Raw genomic sequence first — 15,773 nt, 5'->3', positions numbered from 1 at the left:
AGGTGCCAGGACCGACATCTGTAACTTCAGTATGTAGGGAAGTTGAATCCAGTAGAGTGCGATCGGCGTCAGCGGAATCAGGAACATTAGCAGTAGTAGCTGTAGCTGGGTCATCATTGTTTGAGGCATTGGGTAAGGCTGGTACAGGTGTATTGATGGAGATCGATGTAGCAGAGATGTTCAACGGCGAACGAGGTACAGAGAGCAGTGCATTATCGGCAATAAGTTCGGCATTGGGTTGAATATTTCCTCTGGGAGATTCACTTATAAGTTTGAGGCCCAGAAATGAAGATTCGACGGAACAAAATATGTCAGAGAGGACATTAAGTTGAGTCCGAACCTTTTGGAACCCAGATCTCGTTTGCCTCATGAAAGTTCTCATTTCCATGGTAATGCTTAGGCATGAAGTACAAGTCCAGTAAAATTGCCTATGTTTCCCAACAATATCGCCAATTCTACCATTATGACCGCCACCGCCACATTTAACATGTGAGCAGTTATCACACAGCCAGCACATTAAGTAGTTATCACCAGAGATGGTGCCGCTAAATTCGCATTTCTTGGCGCAGCAAATCAAAGACATTTTTGTGTAGTTGAAGAGTAGTTGAAAATTGATAAGAGAAAAAGCGGCGAGATCGGATAAGAGAGCAGTAGAGCGATAAGTCCAGCGGCGGTTTATCAAACGAAGAGGGACGCAGAGAGGAGAGAGCGGAAGAGCGTGATATGCAGGCGATGTTCTGAGCGCGGTTTCGTACTCGAGAAATGCTAGCTATGTAACGGAAAGCTGCAACGCTGAGCGAACCGTAAACGAGAGCGTTGCGGGTGAGACGATAAAGCCAAACAACAACAACACTTTTAGGATTGACAAAAGGTTGAAGCACTTGTTTTAATTTGTTAAAATTTAACAATAAAGTCACTGTCTTTACAAAGTTGGCTTTTCACAGTGAAGCGGCGTATCGAAAGTGATAAGATATTCCAAGTTGGGTTATGAAGATAGACTTAATTCAACGATAGGCTAAACGTTTTCGGGAGCGATTGAAAAGCACGACCGTCTTCAGCGAAGTTTGTTTACATATGACTACACAGTAGTCTCTTTGCCTACTTCATTGTTTCGAAACATCTCGAAACGTTTGAAACATGGTCTCGAATCCACACTGTGGTCTACAACTTTTGTTGTGTATTCATATGATCCGAATCATTTGAAACATAGGTTTCGGATGATTTATATCTCGAAACTGGGAAGCACAGTAGTAACAGTATACTAGCCTACTACGGTAATACTGTGATCGAAACATACTGTTGATTTATGCAGGGCTCTAATACATCTATGCATATGTATATATTTATGCTAACGCAATTTATATTATGTGTAGTATATAGTAAAATAGTAAATAGCTGAATATAAACGTAATTATTTTCGGTTTACCGTTTGCCTTCAATAAAAAAAAAGATAAAAAGAGTAAAAAAGGAATAAAAAACAAAAAGAAATAATAAAAAATAGAATAAAAACAAGAGAGAACGCTATAGTCGGGTGCCCCGACTATCACATACCCGTTACTCAGCTAAAGGGAGTGCGAAGGAGACGGAGATAAAAACTTTGATCCGCCGTAACTTTTTAACGAATGGTCCGATTTAAAAAATGTTTTCTACATTTCGATAGTCATTGAAAAACACAATAAAACTGCATTTTTACTTTTCCGAAATATTGAAATTTTTACAATTGTATATAAGCGATTGTGGGCGTTAGAGGGGGCGTGGCACCTTGCGCTGCATAGGAACTCCTAGAATCTGCATGCAAAATGTCAATCTTCTAGCTTTTATAGTTTCCGAGATCTCAGCGTTCATACGGACGGACAGACAGACAGACAGACGGACATGGCTATATCGACTCGGCTAGTGACCCTGATCAAGAATATATATACTTTATAGGGTCGGAAATGCTTCCTTCTAGCTGTTACATACTTTTGCACGAATACAATATACCCTTTTACTTTACGAGTAACGGGTATAAAAAGAATAAAAAAAGGTTTAAAAAAAGTTGGCGCTGGGACTCCTAACCAAGCGCTACGAGTACAGCCGCCAGGCAGCTGACAAGTTCTGGCATTGAATATTTTAATGTGCCAGAGCATATGAAAACAAACATTTCTATTTTTTAGAAAAACTTTCTACTTTTTAGAAAACATTTATATTATTAAGGGTTCGCTTAATTTTAGGGTTAGGGCACTCATATTTAGAAAAGGTGTTGCCAAAATATTTTATTATTTTCGTTTGCATTTCTATTTTTTAGAAAATAATTTCCAATTTTAAGGGCATTTTTTCTAGTTTTTAGGGCGATTTTAGTTAATGGTAACCATTTTCTACATTTAAGAAAAACTTCCTTGATTTAAGAAAATCTTTCTTGATTTTAGAAAAATTTCCTTATATTTAGAAAAACCTTTCTTGTATTTAGAAAAAATAAATTTTAACGACGATTTTCTAAAATTTAGGGTTAAATTTATTTTGAGTGAGGGGACCAAGAAATATCCGGGAGATTGAAGTCACCCAAAACAATCAAAAGGTCCCTATTGGAAAGAAAGGATAGAATAGATTTAATAGCAGCTAGATGTTGCTCATAAATTATAAGGTCAGAGCCAGGTGGAATATAGGAACATTTAATAAGGATAGACAAGGATTTGAGGGTAACACTCACACAAACAAATTCAATGTCACTGGGGACATGAGAGTGAATTCTCTCAGAATTTAGGGTAGAGCTAACGGCAATTAGAACGCCGAACCCCCACGAGAAAGCCGATCGGTACTCTAGGTATTAAAGTTTTTTGACAGAACTTTAGAGTCGGTTATCTCTGGTTTCAGCCTGGTTTCTCTGTTTATTAGGAAAAAATTCTTTTATAACCAAATCATTACACTCATAAAAAAAAATCGAAGAATTTCCTTAAAATCTAGAAAATTCTTTCTTGAATTTTTGCCAAAGGCGACCTCACCTTTGTTTCAAGAAATGGTTTTTTTGAAAGGCACCATTAAAACAAGAAAAAATATTTCTTGTTTTAAGAAATTTAAGGGTTTTTTAGAAAGCCACCATAAAAACAAGAAAAAATATATCTTAAAACAAGAAAGGCTATTCTTGTTTCAAAGGTGGTTTGTTTCTTGTTTCAAGAAATTAAATTTCTTAAAACAAGAAAGGGTTTTTTAGAAAGGCACCTTTTAAACAAGAAAAATTCTTTCTTGTTTAAATTTCCTTTCAAGAAATTTTATTTCTTGATTTAAGAAATAATATTTCTTGAAAGGAAGTTTTATATTAACACTGAAACCCTAAAAATAAAATGTAACTTGGTTTTTTCTTTTGCATATTATATTTATTTACATTTAAAACATTTAACACTTAACATTTAAACATTTTTAAATAACACATTTTTGACTCAAGAAAACATTATTATTACCCAAGGTCTGTTGAACTTCATATGACCTAAGGTGATCCATTTTCTTCGCCTTTCCTCATCTATAAAAAAAGAGTTATTGGGATATCAATGATTTGTTTTTAGATAAATAACTTTTTTGAAATAATGTAATGTTAATAATAGCCAAAATACAAACACGTTGGACAGACGACCGAGAGAGAGGAGCAAGACAGGTAGAAAATGAAGGGTTGAAAATCGAATTTCAGACAGAGAGGGGCACGGGAGAGACACGTACATACATACATATATATTTACATACAGTCCTTTGCGCGAAGGGAGACCGAATGTAAGCAGGGCAGATCGTGTCAGTTTTAAGAAGGTGAAGAGAGAAACGTCGCGACGCGTAGGTCAAGCGAGCGAGAGAGAGGAGCAGAATATGAAAGGGTTGAAAATCGGGTTTCAGATCGGGTGAGCCGCGTACATGCATAGATATTTACATGCATACATAAGTATGTCAAACAAATACAACATATTTTTCTTACCTTAGAAGGTTTTAAAACAAAATTACAGCTTCGACAAACAAATTATTTGGCTGATGCAACTGCAGGTATTTTCACTCTGAAAAATAAATAAAATGCGAGTAATAAGATAAAATTATTATAGAACTGTACACCCACAAATTTATGTACAAATGTATGTATGTACGTAGCTCTTAGCTAAAAAACAATTCACCTAAATTGGTATACGCTTGGTAATGAGATTTGAAATGTATCCTTTAATTACATACATACAATTGTACGCCCGCTATACAAAAAATTATATACATATTTACATACCTTTGAATATTCGGAAAAAGGCTTCACCTCTTATCCGCTTGAAAATCACGTCCATCACTCACGAATTTTTTTCACAACTGACGCTCGGGGGATCAGAGAAGTCGGTAGCCGGATAGTAGTCGGGCCGAGTAGGCCCTTCGTCCCACTTCGTTTTTCTTGTCGTTAACATTCGGCAGCCGAAGAAAGTCAATGGCTACTTTCCTATATTCTAGGGTCATTTCATTCATATATTCAAAGGTGATTTTGTCCTTAAATACGTACAAAAATGTTTTGGCTGCGACGGCAAAACAAACATATGAGATTTTCATTTTTCTATTTTTAAGAAAAATTCTTTCTTGAATTTTTTCCATCAAGAAAGGTTTTCTGTATTCAAAGGCCAATTTTCTAATAACAAGAAATTTTTTTTCTATTTTCAAAGGTAGGCCGATTCAATGGCGAGATTTACAAAATTTAGAAATTAATTTTTATGAGTGTATTAAGCCAAAAGCTTTCAGAAAGCAGTACTTTAAACACATCAGGCGGAGCAAATATTTTAAAAGACGATATCCTCGAGAGTAAGAAAAACGAAATTGTTCAACAGCGATGTCATCGGATGGGAATTTTTCACGAATAAATTCCAAGACATCCTCGGATGTTGTATTTTGGGTAAATCTAGATGCAAATACCGACAGTCTCTTTCGACCCCCAGCAGGAATCTGAACCCCGCTCTGCTGGGACCTATAAGCGGTTCCTACTGTATCTACGGTCAGACCCTCCGAATTCTATGCGTCAGGTTGGCATCCAGAAACAGGGTAACCTCCGTAACTGGCTGTTTCCGTAGGCACAGGTGGCTCGCTTACACCTTGTGCCTACAGGAACTGCTGCAGCTACCGAGTTCAGTGTTTTGTTTTGTTTCACGGTCTTATTACCTGCCCCTGAGCTGGCTTTTTTTCGTTTAGGCGACTCGGTTATTATTAAATTTGTCACAAACGGAGTTGAACCCGTCATTGAGCTGTTTTAAAACTCGTGAAAGGTTCAGTAGTGAAAGTGAAAGGTTCTGCCTCATAAAGCTGCTCATTTCGACTTTTATTTCCTTGCAAGACTCACTTGCCACATGAGACCGGTATGCATTTCAATGAAGTCTTTAACTCTGGCAGTAAATAATGCACATTTGACGTGCATGACTGATTCGCAGAGCCAACAGATAATAAAAGAATCTTTATCTTTAAGAAATATAAATACCTCAAGTAAATTTGGCACTGGTCTCAAATTCGCAAAACCGCAAAAACCAGAGCATGTAAAAAACAGTTGACTATTTCTAGCTGTCTCAAAATAACTCTCACTTTGGGACCCTTTGAGCAAATAGTCACATAGAAACTGTTTACTTTGTTTCAAAAGGTTTTCGGTCTTTGCTCAACCAGTAACCGATTTTTTTGTTTCAAAACGGTTTCGGTTGATCAAAGACCGTTTGAACTGTCTTTTGACTTTTTATACCTATGTGTTTAAACACAGAATATGTTTTATACAAAAAATGTTGTTTGTTTTTTCCAAATATTTTAATCCTAAATACATTTTCTTAATTTAATTTTTAAAAATAATTCCATTTTTTATTTATACAAATCTTAAACAATGAGTATTTTGGATTTTATTGTGTCTTAAGCTTGAACGACAAGTACAAAACTTTAGCAGACCAATATTTCCAGTTATTATACCCTTGTAGAGGGTATTATAATTTCAGTCAGATGTTTGCAACGCAGTGAAGGAGACGTTTCCGACCACATAAAGTATATATATTCTTGATCAGCACCAATAGCCGAGTCCATCTAGCCATGTCCGTCTGTCCGTCTGTCCGTTTCTAGTCTCTCAGTTTTAAAGCTATCGCGATGAAACTTTCCCGAAAGTCTTCTTTCTATTGCAGGTAGTACATATGTCGGAGCGAGCCGGATCGGACCACTATATCTTAAGGCTCCCATAGAAATATTCAAACAAATATAAGAAAATTCATTGTGACTTTGTAGGAAGTAGGCGTTTTGATTCTTGACTACTTAAAAACAAAATTTAAATAAATAGAAACGCTGAATCTGGAATCCCTGGAACTGCACCGAGAAAGCATTCTTTAATCTACAAGGGTACATAAGCTTCGGCTCGCCGAAGGTAGCTTCCCTTCTTGTCTCTTAACTAATGTAAAATATGAAAAACCGCGAATTCTTCAGAAGATTATGGAAGATGAAGATGATTTGCTCGGATAATACTATCTCTTAGACGCTTTATCAAACAAAATAAAAAACCGCGAGTTCTTCAGAAGATGATGGTCATTATGTATATTTACTCGTATAACACCATCACTTAGAGGCTATATCTTACAAGACTTAAATCCGCGAATTCTTCAAGAGATGATGGCCATTGTATATCTTTACTCGTATAACAGCATCACCAATGGCGTTTTATCATAAAACTTGAAAACAGCGTATTCTTTAGAAACCGCGAGTTCTTCAGAAGATGATAGCCTTTGTATGTCTTTACTCTTATAACAGCATCACCAATGGCGCTTTATCATAAAACTTGAAAACAGCGTATTCTTTAGAAGATAATGGTATCAGCAATTGTACTGCACCTGGTGCTAATAATTGTTATTTACCATATATGGGACGTTCCATGTCAACCCGGCCACCCCACTTTTTTTTTTTTTTTGTATGTGGACAGTACCACATTGATTGCAAAGCCACTTGCTTCCAATAGTTTACCTCATACCTATTTTGTCAATGTTACCACTCTTTCGCCGTATAATCGCGTTGAAAAGAAAACACAAAATCATTTTTATCCTGCGAACGGAAGAATCAATTGGTATGGTTCAAAAGCAGAAAAATCTGTCTTTCCATGGCCGATTACGAGAAAAAAAAATAGATTCACTTCTACGTCGAAAAATTTGTCCTCTCGGTGTAGGACAGGATATGGTCCATCGTACGGCGATTTTAACGAGGAGCGTACGGTGTCGTCTCTGATGAAGACATGTGAGCTCGTCTGCAGATGCTTGTGGACGAATGAGGTTCTTGTTGTCGCGTGGTCTGAAGTTTGCAGTGGCTGGAGCTGCGTCATGATATTCCGCAGGTTCTTGACGAAGTCGGAATTGCAATCTTCAATCCGGGTTGATTCGAAGAGGTCACCAGGCAGGCGTATGGTAGTGCCATACAGCATTTCGGCGGGTGATGCGTTGATGTCTGTTTTGAGTGTCGCTCGTAGTCCAAGCAGGACGATGGGAACGCGGTTGTACCAGTCGGTGGTATTGTGACATTTTAATGCTGCCTTTAGTGTGCGATGGAAGCGCTCAATAATGCCATTCGACTGCGGGTTGTATGGTGTGGTTCTGCTCAATTTTACGCCTAGGATGCGCGACAGCTCTTTGAAGAGGCCAGATTCAAATTGTCGTCCTTGGTCGGTCGTGATTCTCACCGGCACTCCATAATGTGCAACCCATCCGTGCAGGAGTGCGAGTGCCACCTCCTCAGCAGTGATCTCAGTCAATGGTAATACAGCTGGCCATCTGCTGAATCGGTCGATGACCGTCAAGCAGTAGCGGTAGCCAATGAACGGTGGTAGCGGGCCGATCAAGTCTATATTGATGTGTTGGAATCGGGCATCAGGCACGTCGAAGCTGCTGAGGACGGTTCTGTTGTAGCGGTGAACTTTGCATCGCTGGCATTGAAGGCAGGACGATGACCATGAGGCGATGTCTTTGTTGATGCTGGGCCACACGAAGCGTTCAGTAACTAATTTGACGGTGGCACGTTTGCCAGAGTGGGCCAACCCATGCAGTACGTTGAATATGGTTCTTCTCATTGGCGGCGGAATGTATGGACGAATACGGGATGTGGATATATCACAATACATGCTGATGTTGGAGTTAGGCAGCTGCAGTTTGCGCAATTGCAACGATGATTTGCCCGTTTCGATGTGTCTCAACAGCCGGTTTAGCTCGCCGTCCGCTTCTTGTAGGCGTGCGCATTCGTCCATGTTGATCTGCTCGATTCCTGCGATGCGGGATAGGGCGTCTGCAACGGTGTTCTCGGCTCCATTAATATGCTCGATTTTCGTGCAGAATTCGGCTATAAATGACAATTGTCTCGCCTGTCGTGGCGATGCTTTCTCGGGATCCTGTCGAAGTGCATATACCAGGGGTTTGTGATCGGTGTAAATGGTGCAGTCGCGTCCTTCGATCATGAAGCGATTGAATTTGACAGCTTGGAAAATTGCTAAAAGCTCCCGGTCGTACGTACTATAGCGCTTTTGTGTGTCCGTCATGCGCTTAGAGTAGAAACTCAGTGGCTGCAGGTGCCCTTCACAAACTTCTTGAAGCGCTGCACCGATTGCATAATTGCTGGCATCGACCTGAAGTGCAAGGGGTGCATTGGCTATCGGGTGCGCAATCCGTGTTGCGCTGGCCAGGTCGGATTTGCAGCGCGCAAATGCTCTACTGGCATCCTCGGTCCACTCCAACGGCGACTGCTCGTTTTTTTTGTTGCCAGGGATGAGCGCTTGGAGAATGCCTTGGACGACGGCTGCATGCGGTAAGAATCGGCGGTAGTAGTTCAGCATGGCAATGAATCGGCGCAACTCGCATATCTTTGTCGGCTTCGGGAACTCATTTATTGCGTTCACTCGTTCGACTGTTGGGGATACGCCGGATGCCGTGATAGAGTGTCCCAGAAAAGTTACGTCAGTCTTTCCAAATACACTCTTGGCCACGTTGATACGTAGGTTGGCTTGTCGCAGGCGATCAAAAACAATCTTAAGGTGTTGACGGTGCTGGGCTTTATTTGACGAAGCCACACAAATGTCGTCGATATACACTGCCACAAAGTCGAGATCGCCGAGGATGTTGTTCATGTGCCGTTGAAACGTTTGCGATGCATTGCGGAGTCCAAATGTCATCACATTGAATTCGAAAAGCCCAAACGGTGTGATGATGGCTGTCTTCTCTCGGTCTTCCGGGGCGAGCGGGATCTGGTGATAGGCGCTGACCAGATCGATGGTAGAGAATATGGACTTGCCGGCGAAGACCTGGTTGATATCTTGGATGTGTGGGAGTGGGTATCGGTCGGGAACAGTCGCGTTCAACCGTCGATAGTCACCACATGGCCGCCATTCGCCATTCTTTTTCTTTACCATATGTAATGGCGATGCCCAGCTGCTGCTGCGGCATATCCCCGCTCCAAGCATACGTGTGAATTCATCCTTGGCGATGGTCAGAGCCTCAGCATTCAGTCGGCGAGCCTTAGCAAATACAGGTTGGCCTTCCGTCGCAATGTAGTGCTGCACTCGGGTGTTTTGCACGAGCTCCTCTTCGAAAGCCGGAGGAAGAGTCAGGTCTTTATATTGCAAGATCATGTCGTGGTACTCACAATCGTTGGAAACGATTACTCGGTATAGGTGAGTACTGGACATGGCGAAGCTCACAGATTGTAGACAGTGATGTGGTCCCATCGATGGTTTTTCGTCGCTTTACGTCGATGATGAGACCTTAGGAATTGATTGGTGTACCATTGGCGGCATATAGGCGATGGGTTGAAGATGGTTTGAGGTGTGGGAACGCATTGACGGGCAGAACTGATATGTCCGCACCTGTGTCTATCAGATATTCGGTGTTTGTATTTCTGTCGAATATGAATAGACGGCTGGATTGGATCGTGTCCACTTCACATGCTGCCTCGTGCGAAGTGGCTGTTAGTTTCCCGTCGGCCACTTGCAAGGCGATCTGCATCTGTTCGCCAAATCGATTGTGGTAGTAACAAAAACGGTCGTCTCGGGACTTCGATCGATTGCGGCTAAGTTGACTTCGGTTAGGGCTGTTGAATCGATCGCGGCTCTGGCGGTCTAGATGTTTTCCGAGCCCGGCCACCATGGTCCTCAACTCCGCCACTTGCTGTTCCAGAGATTCGTGCTGAGGTGTCGTGAAATGGGTTGTAAACGGGGCGGTTGCGGAAATTGCGTTGAGCGTGGGGTGCGCATACTCCCAAGTGCGGTCAGCCATTATCGCGAGATTGTCGAGCTCACCTTGTGCCATCGCCACTACGGGTCGCAAGCCCTCGGGCAACCGCTCCAACCACAAGCCCTCGGGCAACCGCTCCAACCACATGGCTTTCAGGGCGTCTTCTCCCATGCCACCTCTGGCCAAATCTCGCATGCGGCGCAGCAGTACAGATGGCTTGTTATCGCCGAGCTCCAACGCCCGGAACAACTGCGCGAACTGGGCCTGAGTTGAGGGCTGGTGTTCGTCAATAATTTTGGCCTTTATCGCTTCGTATTTTCCAGTCGGCGGCAGATTTCGCAGGATGTACATGATCGTTTCCAGGTATTCTGCAGGCAGTATATTTAAAGTTAGGTGAAATTTTGTGTCGTCCACCGTAATGCGGAGACTTGCAAATTGCGACTCCAGCAGGGTGAAGAATACGTCCGGGTGCCCTTTTAAGTGCGGGGGAGCCTTTAACGACACTCGGCTGATCTCAGTTGATGTCTGCTCGTCGACTCCCAGCTTGGGTGTGCCCGATTGCAGCGGAGCAGACGCACTCGGGCTAAATGCAACGGGCTGCTGGAGAGCAGTCGGCTCCAAAATTGCCGGTTGGAGCGGAGATTGCGGTTGAAGTGGCAACTGCGGTTGGTCCGCCTGCTGCTGAATTTGGAGGGGCGCCTGTTTCGGCAGCGCTTGCTGCCTCGAAACGGCGTCCTCATCATCGCTGTGGTTAACCATGTTTCGAGGTTATGTACGAACAACGTGTTCGCTTCCCAATCAGAGTTAATAAATCTGCGCGGATTACTGCGATCTCCTCACGATTTTCGCTCAGAGATCACGTCGGGGTCACCAATGTGGGGAGTTCTGTTATCACAGTAATCTTTTATTAATTTGCGGGAAGATTATAATTAGTAATCGTTAGCAAGTTGCGTTACTCGTCGAGGCTCGCTGGTCAGAGGTCCGCTAGAGAAGAGATATCAGGATAAAGCTTAATCTAACGATAAGTATCATTCCCGGTGAAGCTTGCGCAGATCAGCTGTTTTGTTATTCACCGAGAGTCGCTGACATGTAGGTGGCACTCGTACGGTAGTCCCCCACAAGATGTTCTATATATCAGCTTAAATTTTTAAAGGTGTAAGGCAAAGGAATGGCAGAACTGTCAAAAAAGACGGTTTTTACTGAGCATTTTAAAGTTTTGTTCATCTACTAACAGTTTTTTGGGACCGTTTCATACAAACGATCCCAAAAATCGGTTTTTGGAAGGACCGAAAAAATTTATTTTCAGTTGAGAACGGTCAACCGAAAACCGAAACAAACTGAAATGAAGAGTTTCGCTCAGACCGAAACCAAATTTTTAAATTTTTTTCGGTTTCGTTCAGACCGAGACAGCAAACGAAAAAACGATAAACTGTTTTTTACATGCTCTGGCAAAAACACAAAACAACGCAAAGTATAAGAACGCGAGATCGCGAGTTTAATTAGAAACTGGGCACCAACAGCTATACACACGAACAGTTACAAATGTAAAGCAAGCAAGAGAGAGAGAGAGAGAAATTAGAATGAGAGAATGAGAGTGGAAGAGAGATTACAAGAGTTTTGGCATGTTTAGAGCGTGTAATTTACACATTCCAAAATAAGGCTGCGTTTTTCAAAAAATTCCCCGACGCAAGGATTCTTAGCACAAGGACCTCAAAGTTGGAAAAATTCTGAAATTGGCCAACTTTCTGGAGGTATCACAGGCAAACGGATTCATGGTTTGTTTTGATGTTAATGTTGTTTTAAAGATACACTCTTTATCTTTCAAACTCCATACTTAGAATAATTTTATGATTTTTTTAAGGCAGAAACCAGTTCAAGAAAACATAGTCAACAAACGTAAAAGCAAACAGTTGCCATTTAAATAGTAGTAGTGTTTCCGCCCTGTGTTTTTAAAAGTTTGTTGATGTGACTTGATGTGTTAGTGTGACTTCACGATATGTCTCTTAAAGCTAATATGATTATAAATGTGGTAACGACGATTTTGGTGTACACGCTTTTTAGGCGGGTTCGTCACACAGTTGATCGTTGAATCCAAAGCGTATAAATCTCGCTGAACTCTCGAAAGAGGTAAAGATTGCTGCCTCTACGCATTATACAGCAATGGTTAGCCTCCTAGCTTGCAAGAGGGAAGCCGATGTGTGGTTATGCACCGAGAGTCGCCGATGTCAGATTATGTTCCTGATCAATGTGCCTTCCTTTGTGTAGTCTTAGATCAAATTCTGCCCCAATCACGCTCACGCTCACGCTTCGAGCGCGAGTTGGCTCCTTGCAAGTTTAGGGGCTGATCCAGAGGTAACTAGCTTCGTCAATTTTCAGAATCATCTTTTTCCCAAATACTCTCTGCAGCTTTAAATGGCTTTGAACTTTAAATCCACTTTTTTGAAGAAATATTATTGCTCATCTTTTTTTTCGGCAATGAGCGTCAACGGGTTTGAGCTATTGTCGAGCCGCAGTTTCCACTTATGCATCTTCTCGGAAAGCAAATGCTGGGCGGGAGTCTTATTACTCCGCGCCTCCTGTGCCATTATTCCCGTGGTCACGCGGGCATCTGCCAGCGACACCCAGAGGCCTTGTGCCGTTCTTGGATGTATCCCTCGATGAACCTCGATCGGGGCAGCGTCAGAGACGACGGGGACCCAGGGACTCTGTAAATTGCCCCGTCTCGTCGTTCTTTGCTGGCGGGACAGGACTCGGGGCCCGACTGCTATACTGTTCCTGCAGCTGAGCTAGTCCGAGCTGACCGGATGGCAAACGCCTTCCTGGCCTCTTCGACGGTACCATCAGCTTTAAAGCCGAACTCAACGGCAAGGGAGTTAAGTTCGTCTTCCCGCGAGTGTAAATCTAGCGAACTCCTACACCAGGGATGGTGTAGGACGGGTGTTCACGCGCAAATCCCAATACTACGGAAAAGGTGGGGTAACTACTGGTCCGAAGGCATCACGGTAATATTTTTCTACGAACAAAATACGACTTCTGGAAGGAACGGGAAGGATGTCCCCTTTCTGGTCCAAAGCAGTGGTAGGAATGAAGTTAAATGAGGTTAGGTTTTGTCCTAGTCTAAGAAAGGAAAAAAAAACACGTGATCGAGATATGCGATTTTATATATTATTTACCATTTATTCCAATTATCTTCATTATGTCCTGCCTTTACAGGCCAGTAGACAAGTGGGCATCTGCTGGCGACGCTCGGACAGTGTGTTTAGGTCCTGGATTTATCCCTCGATGACGGGCTGGAGTCTCGATCGGCGCAGCGTCGGATACGCCGGAGACCCGGAGAGACTACGTAAATTGCCCCGTCTCGTCGTTCTTTCCTGCCGGGACACGACTCGGGACCCGACTGATATACTAATCCTGCAGCTGAGCTAGTGGGTTCCACACCCGTTGTGGAAAGGAACCTGAGCTGACCAAGTTGGCAAACGCCTTCCTGCCCTATTCGACGGTACCATCAGCTTTAAAGCCGAACCCAACGGCAAGGGAGTTGAGTTCGTCTTTTCGCAAGCATAAACCTAGCGAGCTCCTACACCAGGGTTTTTGATAAAGTCGGCTTTATCGTATTGCCGTCCAAGGAGGACTTCCTCCTTAAATACTCCTAATTCTTCCTGACGCCGGGTAGGGGCAGTCGTCGCGCCTTGACTCTCCGGGTGACTTCCTTTTTTTCAGTGAGTCTTAAGGCCCTCGGCTAAGTCCCTAGCTAGTCTCGGTGTCCCTGCTCGGGCGCCACTTGTAAGGATGCTTTCTCGGCCGGGGTACAGATCTCAGTCGGATCCAAGAGTCCTTTACAAGAAAATTCGTAAATCACCGAAACACCGGACTACACCCAGAAAAAAAATGACCTAAAATGTCAAAAAATGGCCTATAATTTACGTAAAATTGGCCTAAAACTGGAGCTAAGTCCTAGAATGGCCTAAAATTTAGGATTCCATGACCTAAAAAGTTAGGTCATTAATGGCCTAAAATGGGGGTAATTTTTGGCCTAGATTTTAGGTAATTGGCTGCCTAAAAATATGAGAAAACCCCTATCCAAAATTTAAGGCTTTCTTTGGCCTAAAAATATGTACTGAAAAATGTATCTAACTCGAGGTCAATGTCGGTTTAGTCTTCAAGAAGTCGTCATTATGCCAACACACAAAAAGGAGCGAAGAGACTTCACTGTACATGCATACAATCATCAGCAGTGAAATCGCTGTCTTGGTCAACGATCGAAGTGGGTTACCATGCAAGCCGCGCTAGAACTGGTTGGGAATTACAGCGTCGCCAGAACGGTATCAGAGTTCCGTGCAAATTTATTTAGGTAAAATGCATTAATTTTAAGGCCCACGATGACCTAAAATATTAGGCTATACGGGACCTAAATAGTAGGGCAAATATACCACAAATTTAAATTTGTATGCAGTACATGACCTAAAAAGGAACTTTTAGTCCATTTAAAATGTTTTAGGCTATGCATGACCTGAAATGTTGTCCATCATTTTTCTGGGTGCAGGGGGTTCCGCTCCGCGGGCGTAGTAACAGGATGGTGAGGTTGGACCCGATCGACCACCCGGGACGTGTGTCCACGCGCGAGCCCCAAAACTACGAAGAAGACGAGGTGGCTAAGGTGACGGATCACGAGGGACGGGTGTCCAAGCTCGAATCCCAAAAACACGGAAAAGGCGGGAAAACAAGGGTTGCGGATAAGGCGGGACGGATGTCCACACGAAAGTCCCAACTACGGAAAAGGCGGGAGAACTAGAACTACGGATAAGGCGGGAAAGATGTCCACGGGAAAGATGTCAAATCCCAAAACTACGGAGGAACGTAGGTAACTACTGGACCTAACGGGAATAGGGTCCACAATTGGGTCCGGAGGGACTTTACCATTTATTTCAATTACCTTCTATTCTATTTCGTACTAACCTCGACTGGCCGTTTCAAAATGTCTCTTTTTCATCCTTACGATCACCCGCGAACCACTGCGTAGAATTTGGCTAACTCCAACTGTTGGAACGCACGCGATTAGAAGCCCGGGGACGGTAGCGTCAGGCGTCAAAGCTGGCCTGTCTTGCGATCCTCTACCTGCGAAAGGAAACCGAGGAGCAGACGTCTGATCCGTCCGCGATCCCGAGAGAAAAGATCGTCTCTCCTTCCTGAGTGACTTTCTTCGATTGTGGCGGGTTCATCCCACAGTTGATCGTTGAATCCAAAGTGGATATTTCTCGCTGATGTCGGAACAGGGTCGAAAGAGGTAAATATTGCTGCCTCCACGCTATATAAAACAATGGTTTGCCTCTTCGCTTGCAAGACGGTGGCCGATGTGCGGCTATATGCAGCACGAGAGTAGCCGATGTCAGGTTATGTTCCTGACCAATGTGACTTCTTTTGTGTAGTCTTAGATCAAATGCTGCCCCAATCACGCTCACGCTTCGAGCGCGAGTTGGCTCCTTGCAAGTTTAGGGGCTGATCCAGAGGTAACTTCGTCAATTTTGAGAATCGTTATCTTTTTCCCAAATACTCTCTGTAACAGTGCCCAGAGGCCAC

The 15,773-nt window shown here is 43.0% G+C and overlaps 1 protein-coding gene and 1 long non-coding RNA gene across 2 annotated transcripts in view; both read right to left on the bottom strand.

Moving 5' to 3' along the window:
• LOC138914426 (uncharacterized) overlaps nucleotides 1-15,222 on the bottom strand; it is a 57,848-nt gene extending 42,626 nt beyond the window's left edge. The window contains exon 1 of the mRNA XM_070219392.1: nucleotides 15,153-15,222. Coding sequence (XP_070075493.1) covers nucleotides 15,153-15,186 — 34 coding nt within the window. The 5' untranslated portion in view covers nucleotides 15,187-15,222. The remainder of the gene's footprint in view (nucleotides 1-15,152) is intronic.
• Nucleotides 3,138-4,332, bottom strand: LOC138914963 (uncharacterized). The gene is made up of 3 exons (XR_011420665.1): nucleotides 4,232-4,332; nucleotides 3,938-4,013; nucleotides 3,138-3,496 (listed from the first exon to the last, which is right to left on the bottom strand). It is a non-coding gene; the product is annotated as an uncharacterized lncRNA (long non-coding RNA).
• Nucleotides 15,223-15,773: the final 551 nt, after the last annotated feature.

Source organism: Drosophila takahashii, chromosome 2L (genome assembly GCF_030179915.1).
Source record: "Drosophila takahashii strain IR98-3 E-12201 chromosome 2L, DtakHiC1v2, whole genome shotgun sequence".
In the NCBI taxonomy this organism is placed as follows: domain Eukaryota; kingdom Metazoa; phylum Arthropoda; class Insecta; order Diptera; family Drosophilidae; genus Drosophila; species Drosophila takahashii.
Note: the sequence above shows the minus strand (reverse complement) of the source record. Positions and strands in the feature narration are given on the sequence as shown.